This window comes from Drosophila miranda, chromosome 4, assembly GCF_003369915.1.
Source record: "Drosophila miranda strain MSH22 chromosome 4, D.miranda_PacBio2.1, whole genome shotgun sequence".
Classification (NCBI taxonomy): domain Eukaryota; kingdom Metazoa; phylum Arthropoda; class Insecta; order Diptera; family Drosophilidae; genus Drosophila; species Drosophila miranda.
In genome coordinates, this window is record NC_046677.1 from 18,517,635 (window position 1) to 18,534,153 (window position 16,519).

The 16,519-nt window shown below is 43.5% G+C and overlaps 1 protein-coding gene across 2 annotated transcripts; it reads right to left on the reverse strand.

Moving 5' to 3' along the window:
* Window positions 1-353: 353 nt before the first annotated feature.
* Window positions 354-10,645, reverse strand: LOC108163287 (protein phosphatase 1 regulatory subunit 14B). 2 transcript variants are annotated; one of them, XM_017298488.2, is made up of 4 exons: window positions 10,356-10,645; window positions 1,216-1,487; window positions 1,076-1,150; window positions 354-1,001 (listed from the first exon to the last, which is right to left on the reverse strand). In XM_017298488.2, exons 2-4 carry the CDS (start codon window positions 1,426-1,428, stop codon window positions 918-920), a joined length of 372 nt encoding a protein of 123 aa, XP_017153977.1. In that variant the 5' UTR covers window positions 1,429-1,487; window positions 10,356-10,645; the 3' UTR covers window positions 354-917. The 2 variants fall into 2 exon arrangements, with proteins under 2 accessions (XP_017153977.1, XP_017153976.1); XM_017298487.2 differs by having other exon boundaries at window positions 10,247-10,645.
* Between the last annotated feature and the right edge of the window lie 5,874 nt (window positions 10,646-16,519).

Here is a 16,519-nt window from a genome sequence, read left to right on the forward strand (position 1 = left end):
ATTATGAAAATGGTTTCGTGTCATTTTTTTTTTAAATGTGGCTATCAGCTATCGCAACCTTGATCTCTGGATCTCTGGATCTCGAAAACACAAATCGGTTCTACTAAAGTTACAATACTAACCCTTATAGAACCGCTTTGGCTCCGGTTTCGGTCATCTCAAGAAAACAAAACGAAAAACGTTGTGATTAAAATTCCTTTTTGCCAGGCTTTACTGTAATTCTGCTTTTGTATTTGCTTTTGCGACTCAGCACACAAGCTTTCCCCACTCCACGTTTTGGCAGTGAACCTGAGCTTACATCTTTGTCTTGGGGATCGACTACGTTACAAGAACCGAACCGGCGCTCTCCCAACTTTTTGTTTTTTGTTTTTGTATTTAATATTTAATAGATACACGATTTAATGGTACTTTAATCGATTAAAATAAGCACATACAGGCAAATTTAGCGAACAACCAGAGTATCGGTGAGCCCCAATCTCGCGAAGGGGATGATCTTTCCTCAAGAATGGAGCACAAAATTCTTAACTTCACTAAACATGCTTAACATTCGTTTTTGCTTTCAGGCCAGTTCATGTTTGGTTATGTTTTTTATTTAAACAATCATGTCTCATCACAAAATTGATGATTTCACGTTCATAGGCTTAGGGCTAGCGATCTGGCTATCGTAATCGGTGACTTAAATTAGAAACACAACTTTGAATTAGTCAGCGAAAAGATCCGAACTATCAACTAAGGTAAAGAGAACTCAGAACCCAGAAAATATGGGGACAAGTTCCGAGTGGGTTAAATTAAAGATTTGTAACTGAATTCCTTGTTCTTTGATTTTCGGGCTAAACTTAGGGTCCTAATTATTTATTGTTGCACATTGTCTGCATATTGTATGTGTAGTTCTGCTGAATGATCGAGGGGCTGGAGATTTACAGTGTCTTTGCGCGATCCAGCAGGTCGCTGATGAACTTCGATATGTCCGATTGCGGGCGTTTGCAGACTGATAATAACCTCTGCGAAAGGAGACCACCACAAAAAACATAAGCATCAGAGAGATATCTGGATAGTCGCTGTAAGGTCTACTCACTATAAGATGAGATCTCCTTATGTCATCTGTGTCCATGTCCAATATCTCGTCAATGTCCACATCAATGGCCTCGCTCTGGGTTCAGAAGTTAGATGTTATTCACTGAAAATACGACCTTGTGCTAGTCCTTGAATGCTTACCGGCGGATCGAAGAGCTTCTGCAACTCGTCGTAGAGCCACATCTCCACAGCGAGGCGCTTGCGGATGAGGCTCATCTGGTGTGATCCGTATTTGGCAGTGAGGAACTTCTCCCTGCGCTCCTTCACCTCGGCCCCCTTCTCGTTGAAGTTGACGCGTAGATTGGTCCGGTTGGGGGATCGCTCGCAGTCGTTCATCTCTAGGCCGCACTGCATTTTTCTATTGATTCACGGATACAAGCTTCGTTTATTGAACCTTAATTAATTGGCGCTGCCTGTAATTGAGGAAAACAGTTGGAAGATCGGGAGAGACGAGTGGTTAGACAATGGTTGCTTCGATGGATGATTGCTTCAAATTGAATCAAACTTAACAGTCTGCAACAGAGTGGGACCCACCACCAGAGTTCAACATTCATGCGTCACACCCGTTTCTCTTCCACAAGAGCTCAGACTCGGCCATCGGCCATCGGCTTATGGATGCGAAGACGGCTGAGACTGGGACTGGGACCCGTTTCTGGGCCTAAAGGCATTCTCAAAATACCCGCATCCGTGAGTCATGGGTCTGATTCATGCATTCCATTATACATTAAACATTTGTGTACTGTACTTTATCTATGCCCAGGAATTACGATGACATGCGAACAGGAATAATTGCTCACATGTCACGGCTTTGTCCTATTTCAAAGTGTACATATATTCACCCTCGCTATCGCATACATACATAGGTCTGCATGTATAAATTTAACAGTTTAACAGTTAATTTAATTAACGTGTAACGTATGGTTCTCTGATTTCTGACATTTGACTTCTGTGTGTGTACGTAGAGTATTGTATGTACGAGTGAGTCTGTATGCTGTGACTGACAGCACCCGCTCATAAAGAAACCACACCAGAGGAAGTTTAATTAGTGAACACCAAAAAAACCACAATAAAATCCAACCAATCAATTCGAGATTGGGCCAGGGATATTCAGTACCAAAACAGATCCGAGTATCTTCTCAATTGATTCTCCCTTTGTACACATACATATCTGTATATGGTAGTTAATTCAAACAATTGACAACTTCAATTGAAGAGGAACTGGCCCATAATCACCATCATGTACAATGCAAGTGAAAGGCCTTAGAATATTTAGGGCTCAAGTTAAATAAATGGCAATGTGTTCGATACATTCGATCTATGTTAAGAAGGAACATAATATTTATGCAATGTTAGACTATTTTCTCGCTTACATTTCACTTTAAAAACTCCCCACTAAAATGATTATCCGCTGTATGCATCCACATCTGCTTCGAAAATTAAATATGCTCTTCCAATTTCCGCAGCTTATTATTTATAAATATTTTCATTTCAGGCCACATTTGTCGCCTTTCAGCCGCACGAGAAAGGTAAAATAAAGGTCAACCCCCTCAAACGTCGATAGAAACAGGCGCCAGGCACCAGGAGGGCTTGGTTACCGCGCTACCTGACGCACATTCGTATTCCTGCCCCCACTTTCCGCCCCACAGGCCGAAATCAGAGCCTTCGAATTTCCCATTTGGCACACAAAAGTCTTAACCAAGTTACTCCACTTTCGCTCTCATCTCAAACTAGCCCGAAATGGTCGAGCTGTCGAGTGTTGACATAGTTTTCGTGCCTCTGTTTTGTGTTTTGGTGTGGTTTTTGAGGTATTTGGAAATGGCAGGCAAGCAGGAGCATCGGCCGAGCATCGGCTGAGATCTTTCCGCATTCACCGCTAAAAATAGAGAAACAATGCCCCGAACTTCTCCGCTGACGCTATCTTTTCGCACAGTGGAATATTCCGGCCCGTGCGAAATCTGATGCGGGGCTTGCTTAAGTAATCCCAAGAAGTCATGAGCCATTATGAAACGGACGTTTATTTTGTCACTGGCATGTCAAGATCCCGACTGGAGGGCGAGGAGGAGTGCGTATCCAAGCGGATTGCAGGGGGGGCTATGCATGTAATGTGAGATTTCCCTTCGGTGAGCTCCGCGAGCAGTTCGTTTTTGTTAGGCTTTGCTCCGCAAATTGTTCTAAACGAAGCTAATTGTGTGGATCCGTTTTGCCCCCTACCTGTAAGAGTGTATCCAAGGCTACCAGATTTAGGGGTATCCAGGACTCACTGATAATTTCAGAAATACTATACACAGGTTTCAATTCATATTCAACTAGAAATATTTGTGGGAAATGTTTAAAATAAATGGGACTGTGATTGTGACATGACTGTACCTGAGAAAGTGCGTCTCCCGAGGAAATGGGGTATCGTATCTCTTTTGAAAAAGTCCCACAACGCTTAGCTCTGAAATGGCTGGGAGCGGCAACGTTAACTGTGGGATCTAGTAAGTTATGTTGATATCTGAGGAATTTCCTCAGATTTTCCCAAACTCTGAAGAAACGAGAGCAAAAACTATTTGACCGAAGATTATCAAGTACGAGATGGTGGGGATGGGATGGGGCTGTGGTGGGCGGAATATAAAAGTAAATTACATGAGTACCCTTATTATTATTGCTTGCCACATCTGAAGCTGACGCTGGTGCTGGGGCTGGGGCCTTGCATAAGTATTATGTTGAAATGGCTCCAGCAATGCGGCCGTAACATGCAACATGTTGCATGTTCAGCGGCCAAAAAAACAACAACAAACTACACATAGTATATATACATATATAAGGTAGCTGCGAATAAAATTGTATCAACAGAGGCCCAACCACGGCACAGCGTTGCAGAAACTTCCGGAAACGGTGGCAAATATTTCCCACATGTGGCAGGGGCCTGGGCCTGGGCTGGCTACCGATTTGACTTATGCAATTATTTACCTTTCTATTTCTTTTGTTTGTGAAAGGAATTAGAGCCACTGGACAGAACCACCAAACCCGAGTCCGAGCCCGAGCCCGAACCCATTCCTGTTGCATGCGACTGCAATTTTCCGAATAGTCTCATGCATTTCAAATTGATTCGATTGGAACAAAACCCATGGCTGATGGCGTATCGATCCGCGGCTAGTATTAAAAATGTAAATTGGCATCTGTCCACAGACCCAGACCCCCCGGCTTGGCCTCTAACTAGCCCGCCCACACATCCAACTGAAACGTCAACGTTAATATTTAAGTGATTGCTACAGCCTAGGAAATGGCATGGGATATCAAATGAACCTTAACAGTCTTTCAGACGGGCATAAAATAGGGTCCTTTCCTTTTAGTCGATGGTCGAATCTAATCTAGAACAAAATCAAGCCAGAAACAACAGCTGCAACGTAGACAGCCTACCTTCCCGGCTATTCCAATGCTTTCATTGATCTATATCTAGTTTTATCGAAAATGGCATTATCCATTGGATCTGGCTAAACAGATACTGTGAAATCAAATTAATCTTGCACTTTTGTGGATGCATTTAATGAACTAGAACTAATAATTATAATCGAATTAAGTTCGAAACGAAACAATCCAAATGGTTTCACTGTGGAATGCCAAATAAATGCAAATGAAAATCGCATGTGTCGCCATTCCGCAAAGGCCTTTTAGGAATCAGTCGATTTGGGGCCCCCCAAAATGGAAATTGCGTTTTTGGGCAGGCGCCAATCGCTGAGTGCAGAAAATTCATGCTAATTTCAAGGTAATTATAGGTATTAATTATACATCAGACGGCATTTAAGACACTTGCCCAACACGTAATTCGAAATTCAGCCAGAAAACACGAATATCAAACTGAATTTTGAATGAATACCCAAAAGTGGGTACGAGTAATGATTTGGGCAACTTTTCACACCACTTTCCGATTATGGTGTGAATTAAGACGTTCTAGAACCACTGCGTAATTCAGACTGCGGCTCAATTTTCTTTCAGAACTAACCCTAATTTGCATTTATAAGAGCACGAATGAGCGAGAAAAATAGGGAGAAGACACCAAATCCAAAAAATCCAGTTCATCGGGTCGGACCCAAACTAAGCATGGCATTAACCTACATATCGATACTGATTATATCTGTGAATCGGCTTTTGCGCTCTTCTCAGAGATTCATTCAAGCCGACATTTTCACATACCGCACTATACTCGGGGAGAGGGAAAAGTGAAATGTGACGCTTTTATGCTAAAAAGCCTACGAAATAAAACTAACAAAGAGCCAGCGTTTGTTTATGCAAATGCTCCGCGGCTCGCGGCTTGTAAAACGCCATAAAAGATATAAGAAAAGTCTGTCCAGACGTGAAATCCAGTTTAGAAATATTTTGTATAGAAGAAATTTTAAAAACTTCCACTGATATTTTAGAGAAGTTCCATGACATCAGCCTTGGTGTACCGATATTGGCTTACACCATAAATATATTGCTCATCAATCGCGCTATTCAACTGGCGGCTTATCAGCAGAGCTACAATAAACAAAAACCCATTATTTGAGTTACAGCCTCATTTGAATAAATCTAGGCATTACAGAGGCAGCTACTGATAACCCGCAGATGAAGCTGATTCATGCAATCTTGAAGTATATTCAGTCGGGGGAGAACCAACTGAACAACACGGCCAATTAACATACATATTTCCCTTGTGGTTGTTTTTTATACACCTACTAGACTAGTGATTGATTGGAGGGGTTTGATTCTAAGCCCAGCTAAACACGCGCCTGTCACTCGATCAGCCTGAAGAGCTGTTCGGACATTGATAGGTCGTTAATTTCCTTAGAACCAATCTCTGAAAAAAGCCACTTTACAAATTAGCCAAAAACAAGGCGCTGATAGATGGATCCATATCTATACAGATAAGGATATGTACATCGATATGTACGCTGTATGATTTATCAGCTCATTTTGGATCTTTTAGTATTTAGGTATGTACGAATGTACGTATACCACCATTAAAAAAAAATGCTGATCCAGAAACCATTGAATAATTATAATGGGGAAAAAACAAAGCCCTGCAAGTTCTCGGGTTCCCAGCTGGGCAATCACCTCATCGCCTCATTTGGATGTCCGAGACTGACTCAATTTTTGGAGGGAGTAGACTTTTGCGGGATAATATTCAAAAGTTAATTTGGCTTATTGCTTATTCATTTTGGTCAGCCTCCTTTCAGGGTTTTTTTCTCTGTAGATCCGAAAAGGGGTTAAAGACAAGGAAAAAACAAAAGACCATCACATAAACTGCTCTAAGAGGCAACGTTATGGATAAATAATTGCCAGAGAAAACACCTACGATATCCACGAAGATGCGAAGAAGTCAAGTAGCCGGGCCGAGCCGGCCATTAGGTAGGCAGCCAAGTAGCTAGACTGCGGTTGTTGACCTTACAAGTGCCAGAGTCAGAGACAGAGACAGAGACGGGGCCAAGAGATGGGCATATTCAAAATGCTTACTGGGCAACTGCCAAAAGCGAGTTGTCATGGTAATGTTATACGGGTACCCGCGTACCCGCAAAGTTGAGCAAAAAGCTTTTCCTAGACAAATTACCTTCGGTAAATGTTGGCCGACTCCGGCCAAGAGTTCTTGGTACTCGAAGTCTCGGTAAACTCTGGCGGCCTACGGCATACTTGCCGTGCTTTTCGGGGCGGAAAAAATCAAATAAAATACACTGGACCAAACTGTTTTTCCAGGCATTGTGCAATATTTGCTGTCTAATTTATTGTTTGCGCAATGTTTGTGTCGTTCTTGGCTCTCTGGGAGGTTGCGTCATGGAGACTGTGAAAACGCTCGGCTAGGTGTGAGAATTCTCATTGACTGATGGGCGCGAGTGGAATAAAAGTTTTGGCGTTTATAAATAGATGGAATTTGTCATTGGGTCCAACGCACTGACCGATATTTTGCAACGCGACTAGAAAAGCGGAATTCTCTGTGGGATCTAATAGGGGAATTGCACAACAGACACTCGTATGGTACGAGCCCACTAACAGATAATAAATTTAAGCAGAATAACAAAACATATTTTCCCGACTAAAACGGAAATGTATTTCAAGTAATCTGTATATTGGGATTTGATAATGCAAAAGTTTTCTACATTAACGTGGAACGTTCCATTTCCTGTTTCTGTGGGATGGGAAATCAATTTGTTTTTTCACTCCAGCTGTGCGCCATTTGAGCCAAGTCCCATTTTTGGCCACGAAACTGCCAAACTCGACATTGGGGAAGTCAAAACATGTCCCCAAAAAATTATGTAATGGAAAGGAGCAATCATCAAATGAACATGAACATTCCCGTGTCCCTGCGTGTCAATAGATAAATATCTATAAATAACCAAAGCTACATATGATAAATCCACCACTAGGAACAATAGAAACACGCCACAGGCAGGTGGATGGGTGAAATCAGGAGGACTGACGCTCCCACTGCTTATTCCCCCGTTGGGAACTTATTTATGATTGCCACGAATTACATACATGCCTCGTACATAACACAGACCTCGTATAACAGCGGTTCTGGACAACGCAAAAAGATTGAACGAGCTGCGAGCATTGACACCAGGCTCCCTCCCCCTCTATCGGTGCAAGTACTGCATGCAGACATACTCTGTATATATACTATAAATTGTGTTTACAACTGCAGCTTTATAGCTGCAGACAGCCTCTGTGCATGTCCACGTTCATTGCCAGCTGTCGGCACTGGGTTAGAGTTCAATGAAATGTGCTCTCTATAGTGATTCATAATGGTTTACACATACTTAACTTATTTTCAGAAAATTTCTAGAAAGAAAGCATTCCTTTGAGGAAGAAAAGACGGCCGAAAATTGTGCATATTTTTTGAATAGCATATAGCAAAACATACGACTATGTACTCCTCTAATTCCTCTATGTTCCTCCTCTAATTGTGCATTAATAGTAATTCCAATTGCCTTTTTAGCCACTCAAGGTAACAATCATTTATCAGCATTAGTTTCAGAAATAAATCAATTTATTCCAATGGCTCGAAGTGCATATCAAATTGGACACTCCCAGCAACTCCATTCACAAAGAACCTGGCCAAAATATCTGCATCTTTCTTCTTACCTGCTGTATCCCTTACCTGCCAATCATACAAGTCGTCCGTTACTCTTAATTTTTGAACGAGCGTATAATACTCGAAGACTTCCGTTGGCAGATACAACTCCGTGTCTGCAGATAACATTAATGCCAAACACGTCGTCTTCTACCTAAAAAACCCACAACCCCGAAACCCGTCAAGAGAACAGAGCGAACACACAACGAAAATTGCTTATTAATCTGTTTGACGAAATCGCCAGAAAGAGACATTTAGGATGTTACGTTTGCTTTTTGGATGATGTTTTTCGCTCGAATTCGTCTTGTTTGTTTTTCGTAGGCTATTTCAGGTCTCCACAGGATGTTTTTGAATGTTCAAAGCGTTAATGTTTGGATTCAGACATTATTTATGACCGTTTAACCATTTGTTAGGTTCAAGTTCAAAGCATCATCTATTCTCGAAATGGGGAAACTTCTTGTGGAGGCCTTCAGGGCCCACCCGAAGAACACAAGAGGTTTATCTGAATCGACCAATCAGTATCAGCCAGCTGGATTTCAACAAGTAAACGTATAAATAAAGCTGTATCTTTATATTGATTTCGGGAATGTCTCGAGTCGAGTCGGGCCGAACAATAGAACCACAGATGAGGTCAAAGCCGTTGGCGAGGGGGGTACAGACTCCCAGAGATACGCCCGCAGAACGTGCGTTAGGCGCTTAATAAACTCGTACGTATCTCTATCTCTATCGGTGTCTGTATCTGTTTGTGAATCGCTGCAGCTGCAACATTGACCCCTTGTTCCCGGCCCCACAACACTCAGCACCCTGTAAACATATCGATTGAGAAGACAAAGGCAAAAAAGAGAAATATGCAAAGATGTCAGAATCAAGCGTCGTGTGTCCAATACTCAATGTATCTCGTATCTGTACGTATCTGTATCTTGTCCGGCTTGTGTTTTTGCTGGCACTGCACAGTGATTAGACACAAGCGGCGCAAAATGTTATGACTGTGAATAAAACCAGGTTACAAAACACAGCAGACACAACACGAAGAAACCACAGCTGTCGACATACTTGGGCGAAAATTTCGTTAAGGAGTACGCGTATATATACCAGTACACATATATCTAGATACATATATGTGTGTGGCATCGCAAAGCGAGTCTGCGACTGATAAAAAGTCAATTAAACAGAATTACACACTCGTTCAAGTACGAGTATCGCTTCTCGGATCTGGGGATGTGTGTAGCTGCTTCTCTTCCCAGAAGATGTTACCAAGGCACGACAAAGGATGTTCATTCAGCGAATAGTATGTACTCTACAGCCGGTCTTCACTCTGCCCCTTCCTCCTACGAGTATTTCAATATCTTCGGACATTGCAGCATTTGATTTGCTGGCCAACACGGAATCTCCGTCTGGCCGATGCTAATAGCAATTGAAGCATGTTCTGCCCCAGCCCCAGCCCCAGACCCCGCGGCTGAGACCTGGGGAGTGGAAGCGTGAAGCGCAGTTGCGTTTCGTTACGTTCCGCTGAGTGCGTGGCCAGAAGCGGCAACAGCAACAGCAACAGCAGCCGCCGCCGCCGCACAGACCACCCTTCGCTACCAATAAAAGTCCCACATATGAAGTTGTAAATATCGTAGAAAAACAGAAAATAAAAACGTTAATAATAAACGAGGCAGCAACCACTGCATAAAATTCCACAGCTCAACACGCACACACCGCTGGCTGCTTTCTGCTGGCGGCTTATGCCTCTATGCCACAATGTTTGGGGATGGGATGGGACCTGAGACTGGGACTGGGATACAGCAGGTGGCTGCGACAAGCACGCTTCTCCTGGACGCTTGACCGGCTGAGATCCACTCGACTGGCCAGCCAACCAGGCAGACTCGTGGACGAGTACGACTATGAGCAGAACAAAAAAAGGTATAGCTATTTTCCGGTTCTCGTCTGGGAGGAAAGTTCTGGCAGCACAGCCTCTGTGGACCAGGGAAATTTGTATAATTGTACCACATTTTCCAAAGTTTAATCTACCGATAAGTACATATACGTTACAATTTGGGATATTAAAGCACGAATATTTGCTAATATGATAATAAAATTTACTTTTTGGCAATGCTCCAGCGATCGTTATGGCCTAGTCTATTTTGAAATTCGATTGAATTGCTGTTTTCAATTTTCATCAGTCAGAAATTTCACTTGAGGAGATCTTTACTTTGTTTTCTTCTGCCGCTGTAGCCGCTGCCGCTTTAGGCTTTTCCACTTTTCCGCTGTTGCGACTTTCTGCTCAATGAAATTTTCATTTGCACCAGAGCACAATGAGGGCGACCGTGTGGCAGCAACAAAACGCAAGTAGCGAGCAGCAAGCACTCACACACACTCACACGCGGGACGCAGAGAGTTTGTCTAACTGTTTGTTTATGAGGCGGCAAGCGTGGAGCTCGGGAGCTTTCGGAACGGAGGTGGCAGTTCAAGTGTAGCGCGCGCGGCCGGTGGTGAAAGACTAAAACTGCAAACGGAAAAGTATCTGGCGGATACACACGAAAGACAGCTGCCCAACATCGCTGCGAGAGTAACAGCGCGCGAGAGAGCCAGAAAGCTCGCTGCTCGGGGCGACTGCCGGCGTTCAGTGGGCCGAACGCGCTGAGTGGAGGGCCGACCATGGAGCGATTAATGATGAGTGGAGCGTGGCTAGTAGAAGCGGATGACCGGCCCACATGATGGGCTCCGATGGTTCTACTGGATAGCTTCTGACATACATATAATTCGATTCTCTCGCTTTTGTTTTTTTTTTGTTTGGGTTTAATGGTTTCGGTAGACAAAGTAAAGCTGGGAGGCTTGGGGGCCTCGAGATCTGTAGATTTATTGACTTGCCAATCAGCTTTGGTAACACACGTTGATTTTCACAGCCACCTTCCACAATGCTGTCTTCGCCGGGAGCTCGTGTGAAGTTCGGCCGCAATAAAATTTGGTCTTGGGACCAACTAGAAATAAATAAATAGAAGAGTTTGTCTATGAGAAATTAAAATTAACAAATTGGAGTGGGGGGATGCGGTATTACTAGCCGGAAACGATCCAAGGCCTCGTGTTGTCGCTGCGAATGCACCGCCAGAGTTATTCCCAGTGACAATACGATCTGGTGTAGGACAAATCTAAGCTAAGGTTCGGCGCAAATCAATACAATCGCTGCCCATGTGCTTCTATATAAGGGGAACGTTTTCAGCATTATCGCAGGCAACGAAGATTGTGTTCTATACTAAGATTTGTTGGTTCCTTCCATTCAACCTGAGTTCTACCTTATTTTGAATATATCCTTTATTGGGCGCGGGAATGTGGAGGTTTAGAAGCTCAGTGCACTGCGAGTGCGAGTGACCGTAAACTTGAAAACAGAACAGAGAGTGCTTCCGACAGCAGCAAGCAGCAGAGAGAGCAACAGCAACAGGAGAGTAAACACCCTAACAGAGGCGGAGCGCACAAGTGCACTGTTAGCCAACATTCAGCTGTCAATTAAGCTCTCGGAGGGGTTTGGAGGGGGAGTGGATCCATCTAGATGTGACAGGCGTCTGTCAGAGAGGGAAAAAGTTAAGTTGAACAAGAAACATTTAAGAAAATCAATAAATAAATATTTGAGAAGCAGAGCGGATGTTGTGCTTTGACAATGTCTCGGGCAGAACACGTTACCGTCTTAATTACCTTTCTAAGACTCTTCGTTACAACTCTTTCTCTTTAAATTTAATATCTAATTCAACCTCTTTTTATTATAAACTCTTTATGGTTTATTGTGTAGCCATATAATCCTACAACCTGCAAAAACAATGATAAACTGAGAAAAGCCTCTGACCCTTTTTATGCGTTCGCCTGCGTTTGGGATTGGCTTTGGCCAAATCATTGAACTCTGGCTGCTGCCAAGTTCAAGAGTTCATCTGGAGACACCATCAGCATCTATCTGCACACACCCTATCCCTATCCCCACCAAAGTCAATTTCTTCTGCTCTCAGCCATGTTTATGGCCCCTTGTTGCGCATTTATTGTGTGGTTAAGCAGTCTCTGCTCCCGCCGTCCCCCGTAATATCTGACACTTGAGGGTTCCTTGACGCTTTGCCTTTGGTACAAAAAATTCGCCTTTATGCTAACCATTAATTCAATTTGGGCAACCCCCAGGCCCCGCTCGTCTGTCTAGGCCAATTCCTCCTCCCCGGCGGCAATGGCAATAGCTCCAAGAATTGGTTCGGCAGTCGCGACGCTGTCTGAGCATTTGAAAGTTTTCTTCTCTTTTATTTTATTTTATTTGTATTTTTTCATATAATTAATGACTTCTTGCGCCAACAGTTCATCAGTGCAGAGTTTTTTTCAGGGGCTTGGCTTTGCGAGGAGAAGTGTTTGGACAAAGGTGTGAGAGAAGTGTGTTCGGCATCATTCCTAATGAAGAAAGGTTATTATGCCTTTGTTCTTCATCTAGGAATACGAGAATACACAGAAATATATGTATGTGCCTTCTAAAAAGTTTGAATGAAAAACTAGTATTAGTATTCCCACATGGATCATATTTTGAACGATGCCCAGAAGAAGAAATTCCCTTCTAAGTGTATGTATTTTGATCAGCTTAGTAGAGGTACTTAAATAGTTGCTCTATGGAAGATCGGGCTGCTGTTCTGCCCAACGGCTCTTCTAGTATCTTTCCAAGGTCTTTCCTTACCTTTATTATGCAAATGAGCCCAACTTTTATTCTTCTTTCTTTCAATAATCTTGACCATTGCTTTTTTAATTAAAGTTACTGTTGGCCAGCAAGTCTAAACCGAACTTAGTCCCGGCCCAATGGGCAGCTTAAGGCCAGGCAGAGGCTGGTGTCGCATGAAATGTAAAGTTTCGTTTGGTTCGGTTCCCAGCTCCGAGTTAAAAATATTTCGTTTCCATAAATAACGAGGGGGAACGTTGTGAGTTGCAGCGGACACCGCAACTCTACAGTTATACCCGATACTAAGTCAGTATGGCTCTCCTCCGGCAGACGCCGCTAATATTAAACGATACGACAAAGAGTGCGTGCGAGAGAGACAGAAAATCAGTCTGAGCGTGACGTCGGGCGCTGCGTAGCCACTGCAAATTGATTTGTTCCTTTTGGGTATAAAAATGATCCGATCTGATCCAGATTCAGCAGTCTGATAGATATGGTCATTATCTATGATTCTGCGTTTTTAGTTTTCTCGTATCCTCAATATTGTGGATGCAACAGATTTTCGTTCTTTGTGGGGGCGGAAGGGGGTGGGGCGAAATTTTGAGATATACGTTTTATAGTGAGATCTAACAGGAGTACGGATACTAAATTTGGTTACTGTAGCGTTAATAGTCTCTAAAATTTTTGAATATCCCCAGATTTTCGTCCTTTGCGGGGGCGGAAGGGGGTGTGGCGAAATTTTGAAACAAACTCGTCTCGGTCCGATATATTAGGAGTGTGGATACCAAATTTGGTTGCTCTAGCTTTTGTAGTCTCTGAGATCTAGGCGCTAATGTTTTACTCTAAGCAAAGCCGCCTATGCTACGTGTGTGTTAGAGAGAGACAGGGCGAGAAAAAATGAAATTGTTTTCTTGATGCTGGCTATAATAATAATACGATCCAATTCAGATTCCGCAGTCTTAAAGATATAGTCATTCTCTACAATTCTATTTTTTTGGTTTTCCATATCTTTAAAATTGTGGATGCCACAGATTTTCGTCTTTTGTGGGGGCGGAAGTGGGCGGGGCGAAGTTTTGAAATATTTTTGTAGCAGTGACATATCACAGAAGTCTGGGTCCAAAACATCGTTGCTCTAGCTCGTATAGTGTTTGAGCACTAGGCGCTGAAGGGGACGGACAGACGGACGGACGGACAGACGGACAGACAGACATGGCTCAATCGACTCGGCTATTGATCTTGATCAAGAATATATATACTTTATGGGGTCGGAAACGATTCCTTCTGGACGTTACACACATCCACTTTTACCACAAATCTAATATACCCCAATACTCATTTTGAGTATCGGGTATAAAAATGCTTGCTTCAGAGCCTCTCCTTAGTGTAACCTCAACTGATGTATCTTCTTTGTGGATTTGTTGTGCTTTTGGTTTTGCTTTGGTTTTGGTAGGGAGAAGCCGCAGAATTCATTCATTCAGAGTGTTTGTCGTTGAGCTTTTTGGTACCAAATAAATGAGCGGCCTGGATGAATTAAGCCAAATAAGAAATATACATTTTCTGGCTAAAAAAATGGAACAAGTTCTGTAGTGGCAAGGCCGAAACCAACCACGAGACGAGTCTGACTGAGAACACACCTGGCAACGGGAGGCGAGGGCCCCAACTGTCAGTCAGTCACATCCACATCCATCCCAGACGCCATTCTCCTCCATATTCCCGCTCACTCCTCTCCTCCTTGTGGTGCGTCTGGTAGAATTTCCATTTCGTTAAATGGAGAAAAATTTACGAGCTTTTTGAGGTTGCACGTGCACATGTCCTTTTTGTCCGAAATGCTTTACGAGTCCTGTCAGGTGGCTGGCGGGGCGGGGGCCTACAATGGGGATTCTATAAATTTTTTTCTTCTGTCCCCTCTTCAATGTTATTGAACTTTGGACGCGGTCGCGGCGTCTCGACGTCTGTGGCATGGCCGTATGAGTTTCTCGTAGAGCGCGGATAAATTTTAGGCGGTTTAAACTTTAACAGGGAGATGGGAGGATATATGTATGTAATCTGCTTTTTTCTGGATATCTAAAATATGCCCTTTAAAAAGTTGGAAAGAACTCAGCAATTTCAAAAATCATTTCAATTTATTCTAGCATTTTTATGCGGGCATAGCTTGTAAAATATTTATGTGCAGCACACAAATACATACAATATGTATGTACAATGTACTTGTAGGGAATTTGTGGAGACAATGCACTGTACATTTGTTTGTGTCAATAACCCTCATTCAAGGAAAGGCGCAAACTCCCACAAGTCATGCAAACTCATGAACTTTTCTGGGAAAAATGTCGAGACATGTAACAAATTCTCGAAATAGTTGTGTGGCCAGACAGAAAACTTTCTTCGCTTCGAAACATTTTCTTCTTTAGTGCAGAACAGTACCGATTCAAAGGAACATCAATGGGTGCTCGCTCGAACAGCAGTGCCATAAGGGAATACAGTTGGGTGCTAAAAATAAATGCAAATCACTTTTTAGGTGGATGTAATCACCGTCCAAACACCCCTAATGTGCCACGCCCCGTCGCCACCCCAGGCCCCCCACTCCGCCCTGCTTCTTTGTCCTTCATTAAAAGCATTACCATGGCCAGGGGCAGGGAGCAAAACAGAGCCTGCACTGAAGATGCAATTTAAGCGGTGCTGCTGTGATACCCCCTAAACAAATATCCTGCAGGGGTAGCAAGGGTACACGCGGTACACCATAAATTATAGCCATCAAAGAATAGGATGCTAGAGGTTCATCTACAGGGAGAAATAGTACATCCAACTTGAGGGTACGAAAAGGTCGCAATGGTAATGACTGCAGCCAGTGCATGGTAAAATGCACAAATGTATGTGTGTACTCTTGCAACAGCACGGACAAAGTGGATGTGTGAAAGCGCATACAGTACATCCTCGAAGGGATGCGCTGGAAATAGGATCGAAGCAAGGAAGAGTTTTAAGATCCAAGATAGACTTTAAGAAAAGTTCAATTTCAATTTGTGAATACAGATATCCCAAGCTATCACTCGACCGCATAAGCCTGGACTTAATTGGGTCTCTCGTTCAAGTGCGCACTGTACGGGTATATAAGGGGCGTTTCTCACACGCCCTCTTGACTAGCTAGGGTGACGCGGCTCCGAGAAGTATGCAATGAAGCCCATTTTTTGTTGTTGCTACCAGACTCCAGTGTTTTGCCCACTTTATGGCTCCAAATGCTTTTTTCCCCGCTCCCTCTGCTCCCGCTTTCCCAACGGGGGTTGGCACTGCCCCTGGCGCTGGGTGCTCGCTGTTTTTGCTTTTGCCTTTCTTGGGCTTTTGTGCAATGCTCGCTCGGGTGTTTTTAATAGGCAACGGGGTGCACGTGCATGGCGGTGTGCGCGAGATTGTGGCAGACACTCTTTATTTTCATTAACAATTTCAAGTTCCCGTTGACCGCTTTAAAGATACCAGGAGATCCTGCGCATGCGCCGGCTTTGCCCAGAGAGCAATGGGCCGAGAGTGCCACTGTCAAGCTGTGCAGATGAGAGGTCCCGGATATACAGTTGCAATGATAGTCTAGGAGTCGATTTAAATCTGTTAAAAGGCCCCCCTGGAGATAGGTTTGATATGTGGACTAGCCAAAGTTAGCCATATGGTGCCATCTTTTTAATGGCTTTAATGGGTTTTTCGCATAACCTCATCCGGATATT